The sequence below is a fragment of the Syngnathus typhle genome, linkage group LG17, assembly GCF_033458585.1.
Source record: "Syngnathus typhle isolate RoL2023-S1 ecotype Sweden linkage group LG17, RoL_Styp_1.0, whole genome shotgun sequence".
In the NCBI taxonomy this organism is placed as follows: Eukaryota; Metazoa; Chordata; class Actinopteri; order Syngnathiformes; family Syngnathidae; genus Syngnathus; species Syngnathus typhle.
The window spans coordinates 2,427,777-2,441,513 of NC_083754.1; the positions used below are offsets into that span (position 1 = coordinate 2,427,777).

At 40.1% G+C, this 13,737-nt stretch overlaps 2 protein-coding genes across 2 annotated transcripts; both read left to right on the top strand.

The window, feature by feature from the left end:
* Positions 1-371: 371 nt before the first annotated feature.
* On the top strand, positions 372-4,107 carry mettl22 (methyltransferase 22, Kin17 lysine). Its single transcript, XM_061302321.1, has 12 exons — positions 372-501; positions 705-854; positions 1,129-1,309; positions 1,375-1,526; positions 1,628-1,668; positions 1,856-2,000; positions 2,100-2,171; positions 2,267-2,320; positions 2,572-2,652; positions 3,073-3,175; positions 3,339-3,507; positions 3,610-4,107. The coding sequence occupies exons 2-12, from the start codon at positions 749-751 to the stop codon at positions 3,682-3,684; spliced, it is 1,179 nt and encodes a 392-aa protein (XP_061158305.1). The 5' UTR covers positions 372-501; positions 705-748; the 3' UTR covers positions 3,685-4,107.
* Positions 4,108-4,254: 147 nt separating this feature from the next.
* abat (4-aminobutyrate aminotransferase) lies at positions 4,255-12,793 on the top strand. Its single transcript, XM_061302320.1, has 16 exons — positions 4,255-4,617; positions 6,573-6,664; positions 7,073-7,170; positions 7,282-7,311; positions 8,000-8,117; positions 8,778-8,827; positions 8,917-8,997; positions 9,108-9,200; positions 9,338-9,400; positions 9,490-9,553; positions 9,658-9,806; positions 9,958-10,095; positions 10,370-10,537; positions 10,628-10,774; positions 10,863-10,974; positions 11,354-12,793. Exons 2-16 carry the CDS (start codon positions 6,595-6,597, stop codon positions 11,473-11,475), a joined length of 1,503 nt encoding a protein of 500 aa, XP_061158304.1. The 5' UTR covers positions 4,255-4,617; positions 6,573-6,594; the 3' UTR covers positions 11,476-12,793.
* Positions 12,794-13,737: the final 944 nt, after the last annotated feature.

Below are 13,737 nucleotides of genomic sequence, written 5' to 3' on the forward strand. Positions count from 1 at the left end.
TATTGTATAAATAAGATCATTTACATGACCTGTGGTGTAATGCATTAAATTACAAATACAATAATTAATTAACATATACAATTACAAATTTTGTAGTACCTCTTATATTGTCAACCACAGTGACCAATACTGTATTTGTAGAGGCTTTGTCCTCCCATACACAATAATTTTATTTGCATATGCAAATGCATATGCTACTGCAACAGTACATGAAATAAAACGTAAAGTCACCAAATGTTTCGACAATCAAGCATTTAAGTCTAATTTTGATTAATGACAGATTTAAGTGATGAAGTATGTTTATTTTATTCCATGGTTTTAAGGTTGTTGATATGGCTCTGTGTAAACGGAACACTGCTTTGTTTACTCCGGACGAGTTATGACCGTACACCATATCGCGACAAAACGGAACCTTGCTTTATTTACTCCGGACGAGTTATGACGGTACACCATACAAAGCTGCTGGAAGGAGGTGTGTCTTCCGCCTAGCTCACATTCGAGGTCAGTTTTAAATCATATTTTGCACATTTGTAGTTTGGTAAAACACATTTGAGACAACTTGGTTGTCCGTATGTTTAATGACACCATCTATTTTCATTGAGGTTCTCGCTTCTACGGACATTTAGGCACGCCATTTTTAAAGGAGCTTAGTTTCTGTATTGAAATCCTGCACGCTCACAATCTCCTCATATATTTCCAAGCAGATGACTCCGAGGTTCTACTGTCCTAAGATTATGATTAAAAAGCCATGAACCAGATCATCTTTCAACATGATAGTGTGCTGTCAGATGTTCACATGTTCCTGCCTATGGCTCGCCAACGAATGACACGGCTTAACAATGTTGGACAGCCTGGTATGTATAAGGGCAAAAGTATATTTATTTTTTGAATGCTATGCAGGTAGACAAATTTAATATTCAACAGTTCATCTTGTTTTTTTTGTGTGTTCCTTATGTAAGCACATGCCCGAAATTTGACCCTCTGACATGTTGGTTGACTATTTTATTTATAGCTCCAACAACTGGAGATCGGACACAAAGTTGATATGCTGACTTATTCTGGATGAATGGCAACAGGTGTACACACTACAGTTTTTAGGAATATATTTTTTTCCATGTGTTCATCCAGTTTTCATCTCCAAATTCAAGTTTTTGTCCAATGCTGAAAAGCCGGAGAGGAATGATGAGGGCACAAGAGAAAACAGTGATACTGAAACACATTCTGCACAAGGAGAAGATGAAGAAGAGGATAGTGAAAGAAATGTAGAACCGGCCTTGGATGAGGATGGAGATCTTGATGTCACACATAGGTAGGGAAGCGCTCCAGATCAGTTCCTGTAGCAGTTCTCATTACAAATGTTTTGCATTTCTCCAGACCTAGGAATGATTCTACAGAGGATAGCAGCAGCAGGAGCAGAGAAGTGGTCTGCCCTGTTATTCTCAAGCAATCCCATAACTCTGCTCTGCAAAACGAAGAAGACCAAGACGATGAGGCAGATGAGTGCTTTGACGACATTATACGGCTCGGTAAGGATCAAATTGTTATGGTATTGGAAAAGCTGTTTTTGTTATTTGGTCAAACTGTAGGACACGTTTGATATATTTTGTTTGTTTTATGTACATTGCAGAACATACTATGGCAACACCCTTGGAGGATGTTGGCAAACAGGTTAGTAAAGTTGCCGTGACCTCTCAGGTTCATAGATTTGTGGTATTTTAAAAATATTTTTTTCAGGAAGCATGGGAAGTGGTTTTAAAGGCAAAAACAGAAAAAGAAGCAGTTGCCAGTTAAAAATAACTAAGGTGAACATTTGCATCTTCGTTGGCTGCTTCAACAAGCGATTGTGTTCCACCAGGTTTGGAGAGGAGCGTTACTTTTGGCCGACTTCATCCTCTCGGAGCCGCTCCTGTTCAAAGGGGCAACGGTTGTGGAGTTAGGCGCCGGTGCCGGTTTAACTAGCGTCATCATGGCCACTTTAGCCAAACGAGTGTACTGCACAGGTATGGCTTTAGGCAGTTCACTTATTGTGAACTGCCTTATTTTGAAGTTCAAGGTGTTTTTTTAATGTGTGGTATTTTTATAACGATTGAATGTTTCAGATGTCGGAGAGGACCTTTTAAGCATGTGCCGAAGAAACATATCTTTAAATGAACACATGATTGAGCGTGCGGGTGAGTCATTTGCAAATAGAACTCATTCCAATTTCAACGCAACTCATAACATTGAAAAAAAAAAAGATGGATACACTGTTGTATTCATCCACCAGGTGGTGAAGTGAGAGTGAGACAGTTGGATTGGCTCCAGTCTGACCTTTGTACAGGTAATAAAAACAATTGTATGCATGAAAAGTACTTGTGGTCTTGGTATTAATGGCATTAGTTCACTTTTAAAATGTGTTGTTCTGTGATACTTGTTTTCAGAATTTTCAGATTTGTCTGGAAAGTGGGGTGTTCTTTGAATGACATCCTCATCCTTAACCTCATGCTGATCCTTACCAGTAATTAACAGTAGCAAAAAAGTAAAATATGGCTCTTCTTTAATTATTTGTTTGTCCATGTGCTTCACCTATAGATCCTGACGTGGACCTTAGCTGGACAGAGGAGGAAGTAGCTGATATACATGACAACACCAGCTTCATTATTGCTGCTGATGGTAGGTAAAGTTGGTTCATTTTGAATTTGACTAACTCTTGTTGAAACTTTAGCACTTGCTTTGTTTTCATGTTAAAACATTAAACCCAGCCTCCACACTATGTCTTCAAAACTGCTTAATGTGTGACAGAGTTACAAATGATCATTTTTTTTATCCGTTTGCATAATTCCTAGGGCCGATAGCGATTAATGTTGGTGAAGAAGTTACCTATTACATGGGCAAGCTGTCACAGCTAGTTACTGTTATGCTGTTGGCTTTGTGAAGTGTACCGTATATGATGTCCCCATGTAAGGCAGATTTTTCTGCTCTAATACTGCACTGCACAAAATTCCACAATTCACTTTGGTATGTTTTACTTTTACTCACCAGTGCTGATGAAAAAGCAGAATACTTCTTTTGTGTATGTTTTCGTGTCACCAGTTTGCTATGACGATGACCTGACAGACGGCCTCTTCCGAACACTCTACCGACTATGCAATAACTTTGCTCACGCCTGCACCGTCTTTATATCCATTGAAAAAAGGTAAACACAGACACCAAGCAGTCTTCCCTTTTAAATCACTCAGCATTATATCATTTGCACTTACCTATCGATGTTAATTTAAGATAGGTTGTTATTTTATAAAAACAGGTGTGTCCATAAAACCACCACAGTAATTATGAAGTCGTACTCCGGTGTTGTCTAGGTTCAACTTCACGCTACGAAATATGGACGTATCCTGCGACGCCTACAACCACTTCAGACATTGCCTTTCACAGCTCGAGGACCTGGTGGATGGACAATGTAGCTACACAGTGGAACAGATCCCTTCTACCTTCCCACAGTTTCTTCAGTATGAACGCATTGATCAACTGGTAAAAAAAAAAAAAAAACACACACACCTGTCTTTGACTCCATTTTGCTTTTTATTTACAGTTTCAAGTTTGTTGAATGGATTCCCCGTGTTGCAATTTCAGGAGCTCTGGAAGGTGACTGCCAAGAGAGTACCATTTGACGGGGCCCAGTCCAATTCTGAGCAGTGTACATCATGACCTGCACATTCCCTGCCAAGAAGATCTTAAATGTCAAAGTTTCAGGTTCCTCTTGGGTATGTGTTCCAGGGAATCAATTATAAGAATGATAACAAGGGGTAAGTCCTGGTAAGAAATTAAAATAATAACAGTTCCAAACCCATTTTCTCAAATGTAGATCAATCACAGGAGTAAAGGAAAGGAATTGTTCTCCTTTTTTTGCAGTATTTTTTTTGTGATCATTTTGTATTTATGGTTTGGAAGTGTAACTAATTACTGGAACTAATATTATGACTTCACTACTGAGTTTGCATAAACTACTGAGAGAATATATGTATTCCGACTTAAAAAAAAATGGTGTTGTTGGAACAGAACTCTACCATAATTCAAGGCTCCAGTGTAAATTGAAGTAATAACAATAATAAAAAATGGATAGAAACCTTTTCCACCTTTGTTTGTTTTTCTCACCTGTCATTTTATTATTGGACTGTGCAGGTGTACCTAATCCAGAGTCCGGTAGGTTTTCAGTGATGTAAAAAAAATTTCAACGTTTTTCTGTTCAAAACTGGTGGGTCAACAACACTGAATATATATGCTTTGTCAGAAAAACAACACACCTTACGTAATTCTTGGCTAGTATAGCCGAAAAGTTGTTTTCGAATCTAGTGACCACTAGAGGGCCACGATGGATGTAAAAACCCAAGTGGGAAATCAGCCAATCATACGCGGGTCTACTCGGGGACAACTCCACTTGGGGGAGAAACGTCTTGTAATAGAACCGAACTATTTCCTCCAGACCTGGCAGACTCCTCAGCTCGACCAGCAGAACGGAACCACAAAGACAAGAAGCCCCTTCTTCCTGCAGCGCGGCGGCTGACGGACGAGACTGCGCGCTGCAGTCGAGCCCTTCTGCAGCACACGCACACAACCCGATCCAGTCGTCGGATCCGCGGGGTAAGTATTCGAACCGTGCATGCTCCCATGTCTGCGGCGACATGGTGTTTCTGCAGCCCGACGTGTGTGTCACGCCTCCGAGTCGAGACCGAGCAGGTGACTACTGTCAGAAGTACAGCAGATGATGCGCAGCCTGCAGGATAACGTAACCTATTGGAAGAAGCTTGTCAACCGAACGGACCGAAATTCTCTACTCATTCGTAACATCATGTGTTGAGCCAGTCAGATCCAGTTGGAACCAGTTTTTATTGTGGCCCATTCGAGGGTAAAAAAAATGGTAACTCTTGAAAACAATTTGAATAGGCATTAATCATCACACACTTTATATGGCCCAGTTATGACGTCAGTAAACCTATGGATCGATACGATATTGCACCTGCACTCGAGTACTGTACTGCATTACAAGTTTTACGATTGACTTTCATTTGAATGACTTTTGGAATTAATGCATCCGTTCTGCATTATAGAAATCATTTAAAAGTGTTTTTTTTTTTGGGGGGGGGGGTGTTCCAGATCATATTAGATGAGACCTATTTTGAGAAAGCTGGTCACAAAAGAAAAAAAACGTTGACTTTTTATTTTGGGTTCTCGAGTGCTAAGCCATTCCTTATTTATATTGCTGGATTGCCTCGATCACATCATAGCTTAACATTGGCACCCTTGCAAAACCATTAAGAGGCAGAGCAGTCAACCAGCTCTGCTGTTTGGTAACCCAGCTCTGCAGCCAGGGTTACACAACAGTCACTTGTCAATGCATTTTCAGGTCATAGGACAGCCTGATGATTTGATCTGCCCAGGCCAATACAGTAATAAGCTACTGTACTCTAACCAGAGTCATTAGTGCAGTTTATTTTGACCTAAATATTGCTAAACTACTATTTACCTCAAATAAAGTACTAGATGGATTATTGGCCCCTATTTCAGATTTCATTTGAGTAAAATTGCATTTTGATGCTGACAACTAAAAAAAAAACAAAAAAAATATTTGAAGTCCAGCAGCACAGACAGCTCATTTCCTTCTGAAACTGAATATGCGGTCAGACTTGACATGAGATTTAATCAGCCGTGATGCGGCAGTTAATTACTGTGGTGTTAGCGCCCGGCGAGTCGTGATTTATTTTCTCTCCAGCAGATCGCCTTGGTCCATGACAAATCTTGTTTTATATTCAACGCAAGAGTGGGCAGTGGACGTTTGGAATTAGATAGCTCAAGAAAACTGTTTGCTCAAGTTCAAAGTCTAAAGTGTCAGTTTAGGTCAACAGAAACTTTACCTCGGAGCTAAAATTCAAACACGAGCAAATATAATGTATATATAAAACCTTTTGATGTGCTTTTATTACTGTTTTAATCGGTTGCTGTCTCGTCTTTATCTTTAGCGCGTTTATGGTTTGCTTTGAAATGTACTAAAGAAATCAAATTGATTATGTTCATATTATACCTTTGTCCTACATGCCACACACCAAAACGTGGCTTCTCCGAAGCATATGAAGATGCAGTCTTGTGTAACACTCTCTAAACCAGTTTCATCCAGTCCACGAGGTGTTGCCAAGTAACCGGTTGTGTGATGTGTGCGATAATCGGGGTGCTCACTGTGTGAAAGAAGAGACTTTTCCTCCCGTTTTGTAACCAGCATGGCATAAGAATTCCGGAAACAAGAGGGAACATTTTTATTAGAATTTGGAGTCTAAACTAGCTTCTCCTTTTTTTATTATTATTTTATTTTTTTTATTTTATTTTTTTATTTTATTTTAAATAGAATCCCAAATGCACGGCCAAGTTTAATAGCCCCCCCAAAAATAGGCCACTGTTTTCCTTTTTAGGCAGAGCAGCATATGTGCTCTCATTCACATATTGGACCCAAGTGACTGAATTTATGATCAGATTGGGCAAATTTGCCTATTGTGAAATTGAATTTCTGTATCCGCTCATACTCATCCTTCTTCTCCCAATCTCAGGTGACCTGGTCGGACACCTGTCATGGCATCCTCTGTGATCAGCCGTCATCTTGCGCTGTCCCTCCACAAAAACCTACATCTCAGTGTTTCAGGTAAAACCATTCAACTTATTTCAATAAGTGTATATACATTTGTCACAGAAGTAAATTGGCATCTCATAATAATAATAATAATAATTTTCAGTAGTAAAACCTAATCTACTCTAATATTTGTCTTCTATTGAGATTTTAAATATCCAAATAGAATCACTAACTATTATACAAGTTGGATCTTCAACGAGCGGTTGAAGAGGTTATGTCATCTTTGTAATGTTTGACTAACCAATGTAAGGTCGAGGACCGCAAAAGATAAACAAGATTACTGTTGTTCCCAAAGGTATTTCGTTTGCAACCATCCGGAGCAAATTATTCATATATAAACTTTGCATCATGAATGTAAAGAACTCATATAGACACTCGACGATATTCAAATATTGGTTTGACATTGCTCTCTGTGTTCAGGATGCCGATATGCAAGCAAAGCGGCCCCAAAGGCCCAGTTGGACTTTGAGTATGATGGACCCTCCATGAAAACCGAAGTTCCTGGGCCAAGATCTCATGTAAATCACACATACGTCAAAAATAGACAAATAGATACATAATTAATTCGATAGATCATTTATCTTTGATATAATAATATAACCGTCATTGACTTCTATTTTTCTCTTTAGGAACTGACCAAACAACTGGGAGAAATCCAGGTAAATTGAGGTTGTGTGTTTGTGTGTGTGTGCTAGTTGTCCAGTCAAGCGCTAACACAATGAAAATGGCTGGCACATTAGAAGTTAAATTATAATGCACATTCATCTACAGTGTATCTAAAAAGTCTAGTAAAAAAAAAAAAAAAGATGAGACCAAGATGAATAATGACATTTTTCCAGCATACTGAAAAAAATATAAGTATAGTCAAGTATTTTTCTTTGTCCTTTTTGTGTATAAAAAAACATGACATTTGATGTGTCGACTTTTTATATTCACTTTATATGTGCGCATGTGTCTGGGATGAAACGGTATCTTCAATTGTATCTGCCCAGTGAACTAGTTAAATCGAGCCTGTAGCGCTTACCACTTTTCCTTTGACCTCTTTTCCGAGGTGCATGTATTAAAAAAAAAAAAAAAAGCGAGCACTCTGCATGGCATTTCAGCGTGCCCACAATGCCCTTGGGCTAAATATTAATCGACCACGATAACACGATGAACCTTAATAATAACTCATTCATGGGAAGTGAGAGGAGACTAATACGGCATACGCACAAGGCATTGCCATCTGGTGTTGGTGGTCTCAAAATGTTTGTCTTTGTACTGTTTTTTCATTCGCTATAACATTGGCATCCATTGTGTTGTATGCTTGTTTTTAAAATAGAAAACCTGTCTTCCCCCCCCCCCCAGAATGTTGGTGCTATCAACTTCTTCTGCAATTATGAAGAGAGCAGGGGCAATTACCTGGTGGATGTGGATGGCAACCGTATGCTGGACATCTACACTCAGATCTCCTCCATTCCAATTGGTTAGTAACAAAAGATCCCATCCCAGTCTAAAGATGTCCAACCTGTATGATTGAGTTTTGTACTTTGATCTCAGATGATGTCATTTTACGCAATCGCTGTGTAATCTCGACACCTCATCGGTTGATTGAAACGCCTCGCCTGCCGCTTTCTCAGACGCATGAGACAAGATGAGACGCGGGAGTTTCACAATGGCATTTCTAATCTTACAAAGAAATGAACACAGTAGACATTACTCTAGGCCGTGTTTGGATGTATGTCTATCTGCATGCTCGTTTTTGTTTTTTAAAAATAATCAACTCAAAATGGCTTAGACACAAATGAGTAATTAAAACACCAAATGATTTTTGATGCAGTTTTTTTTGTTGTACTTTGCTGCACTCTGCTGGTCAAATGTAGGAAACGACTTTGATTTATGTAAGGGAGCCAATCACTTTATATAAGAATGTAAATTCACTCTATGGTTGTTTCATGTTCATAGCTAAGCTTTATTTTTTTTTAGCAATTGTTTCATTCAAGTCATTCCAATATCTAGTGTACAAATGTTCCTACTTAATATTTATGTTTAAATACTAAATGCTTATTAAGACTTTTGGTTTTAAAATAATTTTTAAATCGTTTTTATTACTCATGACCACATTATAATTCATGTTATCACTCAGGATACAACCACCCTGCTCTCCTCAAACTAATGTCCAACCCCAACAATCTGGTAGGCTCCGCCCCCCCTCGTGTTAACTGCAATAATGTTACCCCAAATTGTTTTAACTAACACCACCCTGATTTCCTGTCCTATTTCAGAGTACACTGGTGAACAGACCCGCCCTTGGAATCTTGCCACCTGAGAATTTTCCAGACAAAATCAACGAAAGTCTTCTTTCAGTGAGTTACTTTCAGCGCACAAACACACCCACTCAAATGTGTGTAAAAAAACGTTTTGGTTTATCTAGTTAATCAGCAGCCCTGCAATGTGTGGTCTCGCCCTTATTCAGGTGGCTCCAAGTGGAATGAGTCGTGTTCAGACTATGGCCTGTGGCTCATGCTCCAATGAAAATGCTTACAAGGCCATGTTTATCTGGTACAGGGTGAGCGAATTCAAAATATGCAAGGAAAAAAAATGTTTTTCTTACTACTACTTTATGATATGAAGCTGGTTTGGCAACTGAATTGTCCCTATTCGGAAAAAAAATAACAATTTCAATTTGTTTGGTCCTTGGTGCAGAATAAAGAGCGAGGCCACACCTCACCATCTGCTGAAGACCTCACCTCCTGCATGATAAATCAGGTAGAAACCAAGAAAAACACTCCGCATTAGATTCTATTCTGTATTGTTTTGGGTCTAGCTACAAATATTTGCATCCAACTTTTTCTCAGGGTCCAGGTTGTCCAGATTTGAGTATTTTATCTTTCATTGGTGGTTTCCATGGTAGAACCATGGGTAAGTGTCAAACCTAAGCTTCACGGTGCTTCATATACTGTCAATATAAATTTTGTGTCTGTCTAGCTCCTCGAAGCAATTCTTTTTAATTTCGTCTTGCCAAGGTTGTTTGTCAACGACACACTCCAAAGCAATACATAAATTGGACGTGCCCGCTTTTGATTGGCCCATCGCCCCGTTCCCCAAACTGCAATATCCACTGGAGGAATTCAGCAGAGAAAACGCGCAGGAGGAGGCTCGCTGTTTGGAGGAGGTAGGCTGTCATGCTCCGTGTGTGTGTGTTCTGATTATGATCAACTATTCATAAACCTAATGATAATAACAATCATCTCATTTAGGAGTGATGGTAGATTTCACCAGCTCGTGCTTGGCTTCTATAATTTGCCTACATTTTGTGTCTTCAGGTGGAGGACCTGATTGTCAAGTGGAGACAAAAGGGAAAGCCCGTTGCCGGGATTGTAATTGAACCCATTCAAGCCGAAGGAGGAGACAATCACGCCACTGCGGATTTTTTCAGGAGCCTCCGCAAAATTGCAAGCAAGGTAACGGTACCAGCAAGCCATGTATCTTTTAAATGTTCAAGTAGGTCACGCCGCATCATCATTTTCATGATGTCAGTCTGTAATGGTTATTTGTGTGTGTGTTGGGTCCAACCAATGTTTCACAGTGGCTGAGTTGGATTATAATGAGTCTGGTTCTACGTGGTCCGAGTCCTTTTATCATTTGAGCTAACAAGCAATCTAACTCGATGAGATTTATTGCCGTCTATTGATGCAGTAAAAAAAAAAAAAAGTATGTACTCTTTTCTCCATTCAGCATGGCTGTGCTTTCCACGTGGATGAGGTCCAAACTGGAGGAGGGTGCACAGGAAAGTTCTGGGCCCATGAGCATTGGGGCATGGACAACCCCGCTGATATTGTCTCATTCAGCAAGAAGCTTATGACTGGAGGTTTCTTCTACAGAGATGAATTTGAAGCTGATAAGGTTTGACATTTTGGGACGTTTGTGTCGAATGATCATTTCTTTCTCTCTGCAGTGTTTATTTTCTTTTGTTTGTCGCTTGCCTGCTTTCAGGGCTACCGCATCTTCAACACATGGATGGGTGACCCTTCAAAGAACTTGTTGCTGTCCGAGGTCCTCAGTGTGATTCGCAGAGAAAACCTCCTGGTGGAGGTGACTCGTTCAGGAAAAGCCTTGATGACTGGCCTGAATGAGTTACAGGTAATGTCTGCGTAGCTTATTTTGCCCAATGTTGCTCACAAGCTCTTGCTTGGTGAGTGTGTGTGACCTAGATGCCTCTGCTCCTCAGGCTCAGTACCCTGGCATCCTAAGTCGAGCTCGAGGGCAAGGAACCTTCTGTGCCATCGATGTCTGCGATGATGCAACACGCAACGACATCCTCGTGAAGGCCCGGAACAAGGGTATGTGTCGTGCTTCATGTACCGTAATTTTCGGACTATAAGTCCCGTTTTTTTTCATAGTTTGGGTGGGGGGGGGGGTGGGGGGGTGGGGCGACTTATACTCAGGAGCGACTTATATGCATATATATGTTGGTTTTTTTTCACTTTTTTGGGCATTTTATGGCTGGTGCGACTTATACTCCGGTGCGACTTATAGTCCAAAAATTACGGTATGTCATTTTTGAACGTGATGAACACAAAAGGACAATGCCAAGTATATCAACATTTTTTTTTTTTGCTCTGTGGTCATATCTTTTTTAATCTATTTGATCTTCACTAGACATCCTGCAACCATTAAAACTATTTGGATACTGACGTCATTATTGTGTTTTATCAATAGGTATCTTCCTGGGAGGGTGTGGAGAACGATCAATCCGTTTCCGTCCAGCATTGGTCTTCAAGGAGTACCACGTCCACTTGTTCCTTAATCTCTTCAACGACGTGTTGGCCCAGCTCAAATGAAAAACAAAAACAACATTCCAAGACAGAATGCAGAATAGAAAGGGGAGGGGGGGGGGGCACCTCCTTCATGTCCATGACGAGATAAGCACAAAGCATACTATTGAAAAAGGCCAAGGTCAGTCGAGTTCACCCAAGCCACAACAATGTCTCCGTACATGTGATGTCATCAAGCCGTCAATTAATTCAGTATTTCCGATCATCGTCATGGTTCTATAAATGCGTGGGAATGACAGCCAAAATGAATTTGGATAGATGGAAACTGGCAGAGCAATGGGTGAAGTGAAAATGAAAAGTTCTTTACCAGCAGCACTCTTCATCAACCACTGGATGCTTCAGTATTCTAATGTGATGGAATCCAATATGAAAAGGCAGGAAGGTAGTTTGTCAAGTCAGCACGGGGTCTGGCGTGCTGCTGAGTGCACTTTGAAAAAGGCCTTTGGAGATCCTTGTCATATTTTGACTATTCAGTGTTTGTGATGAGTACAATGCCACCCTGCATGTCAAGTGTCCCATTTAAAATGTCCTTGTGATGATTCTGCCTGTCATTTTGCTCTTTCTAGGAATGACTCTGCTTGAAATGTAGCCCAAACAAACGCCAACCTTAAATTGACCATGAAAATGTCTCTGAATATTTAGTGCCTGCATGATATTTGGGTATTTTTGTTTTTTTCCCAATATTACTTTTTATACTCATGCAATAATTGCGGCCATTCATGAAAGCCCTTTCACCTCTGCAATCTTTTCCATAAACCTTGATAGATAATAATCCTCTTTTATATTCATGCTTTGCTTGAAAATTCTACCGGTACAAAATGAAATCAATTGGACTAAAGTTAATGAACTTAAGTAGGTCATTCATGGAAAACTGGTGATTTTGACAAAGATGTAGCACCTAATGTCTAACAGCTTTACAGCACATCCATGGAAGTTTGTGTCATTTCAAAAGATGCACGAGTAATTATGTTTAAAAACTTTTACAACGTGTCAGACCATCTTTGTGAATGTTTCATACAATCTTTTGAACTAGTGTCAGAAATGTGTATCCAGTAAGATACCATCTGTCTTGTATGAATTACCTTAACATCTCTGGAGAAGCTGTTTGGTTGGGGAACACCATAGCAATGATACTGCTCCACTCCTCGTGATCAATCAGAGGGGAGGATGGGGGATGCTGAGCAACTTCTTTAATTAAGCATTTTTGCACTCATGATCTAGATGATTATTGATGTAATTATTTTAGATGGCTATAACTGTTGTCTTTAATATATATACACTGTCAATGTACTGTGACAAATAAATGACAGTTTGACAAACTGAACTGGTGTGCCTACGGTAAACTGCCAAGGTTCCTTGTTTTGATTTGTCACTGACGCAGCAGATATTGATATTAATGAAGTGGCCTGTTATTAGGTACACTTGAAAATTGTGGTGTGCCTAATGGAGTGTCCAAGTGAGGTCAAAGATCAAATAGCCTATTAGGGCGCAGGGAGGTATGTGCCAAGATAGCTGTATGGAATAACATTGGTCTGGAGTACAAGAGCGGCAAGGTTCAAGTCCTGCTTGGTGTAATCTTTTGAAAAACATATACATTATTTACATATGTACACATATCACACAAAAACGTGTGAGATTTGAACTAAGTTCTGCTCAACTCAAAGCAAAAACTTTAAACCACAAGACCATTGACTTGTCACTGACACAATAGATATTGTGTGGCATTGTAAGTGTGGCACTTTTCACTTAAACCAGGGGGGTCGACCTCCAGTCCTCCAGGGGCCGCGTTCCAATATGTTTTTCAAGTTAACCTCGTTAAGTGCAGGTGCGTGAAAACTTTTAGCTCCTTTCACGTTCCGCAGGAGCTAAAACTTTTCACGCACCTGCACTTAACGAGGGAATCACACGGACACTCCATTAGGTACACCGCCATTTTCAAGTGTACCTAATAACAGGCCACTTTATTAGGGAAATATCATGGTCAAAGGTCGCAGGTGTCAAGCTCTAGTCCTTTGGGCCGCGTTCCAATATGTTTTTCAAGTTAACCTCGTTAAGTGCAGGTGCGTGAAAACTTTTAGCTCCTTTCACGTTCCGCAGGAGCTGAAACTTTTCACGCACCTGCACTTAACGAGGGAATCACAGGGACACTCCATTAGGTACACCGCCATTTTCAAGTGTACCTCATAAAAGGCCACTTTATTAGGGAAATATCATGGTCAAAGGTCACAGGTGTCAAGCTCTAGTCCTTTGGGCCGCGTTCCAATATGT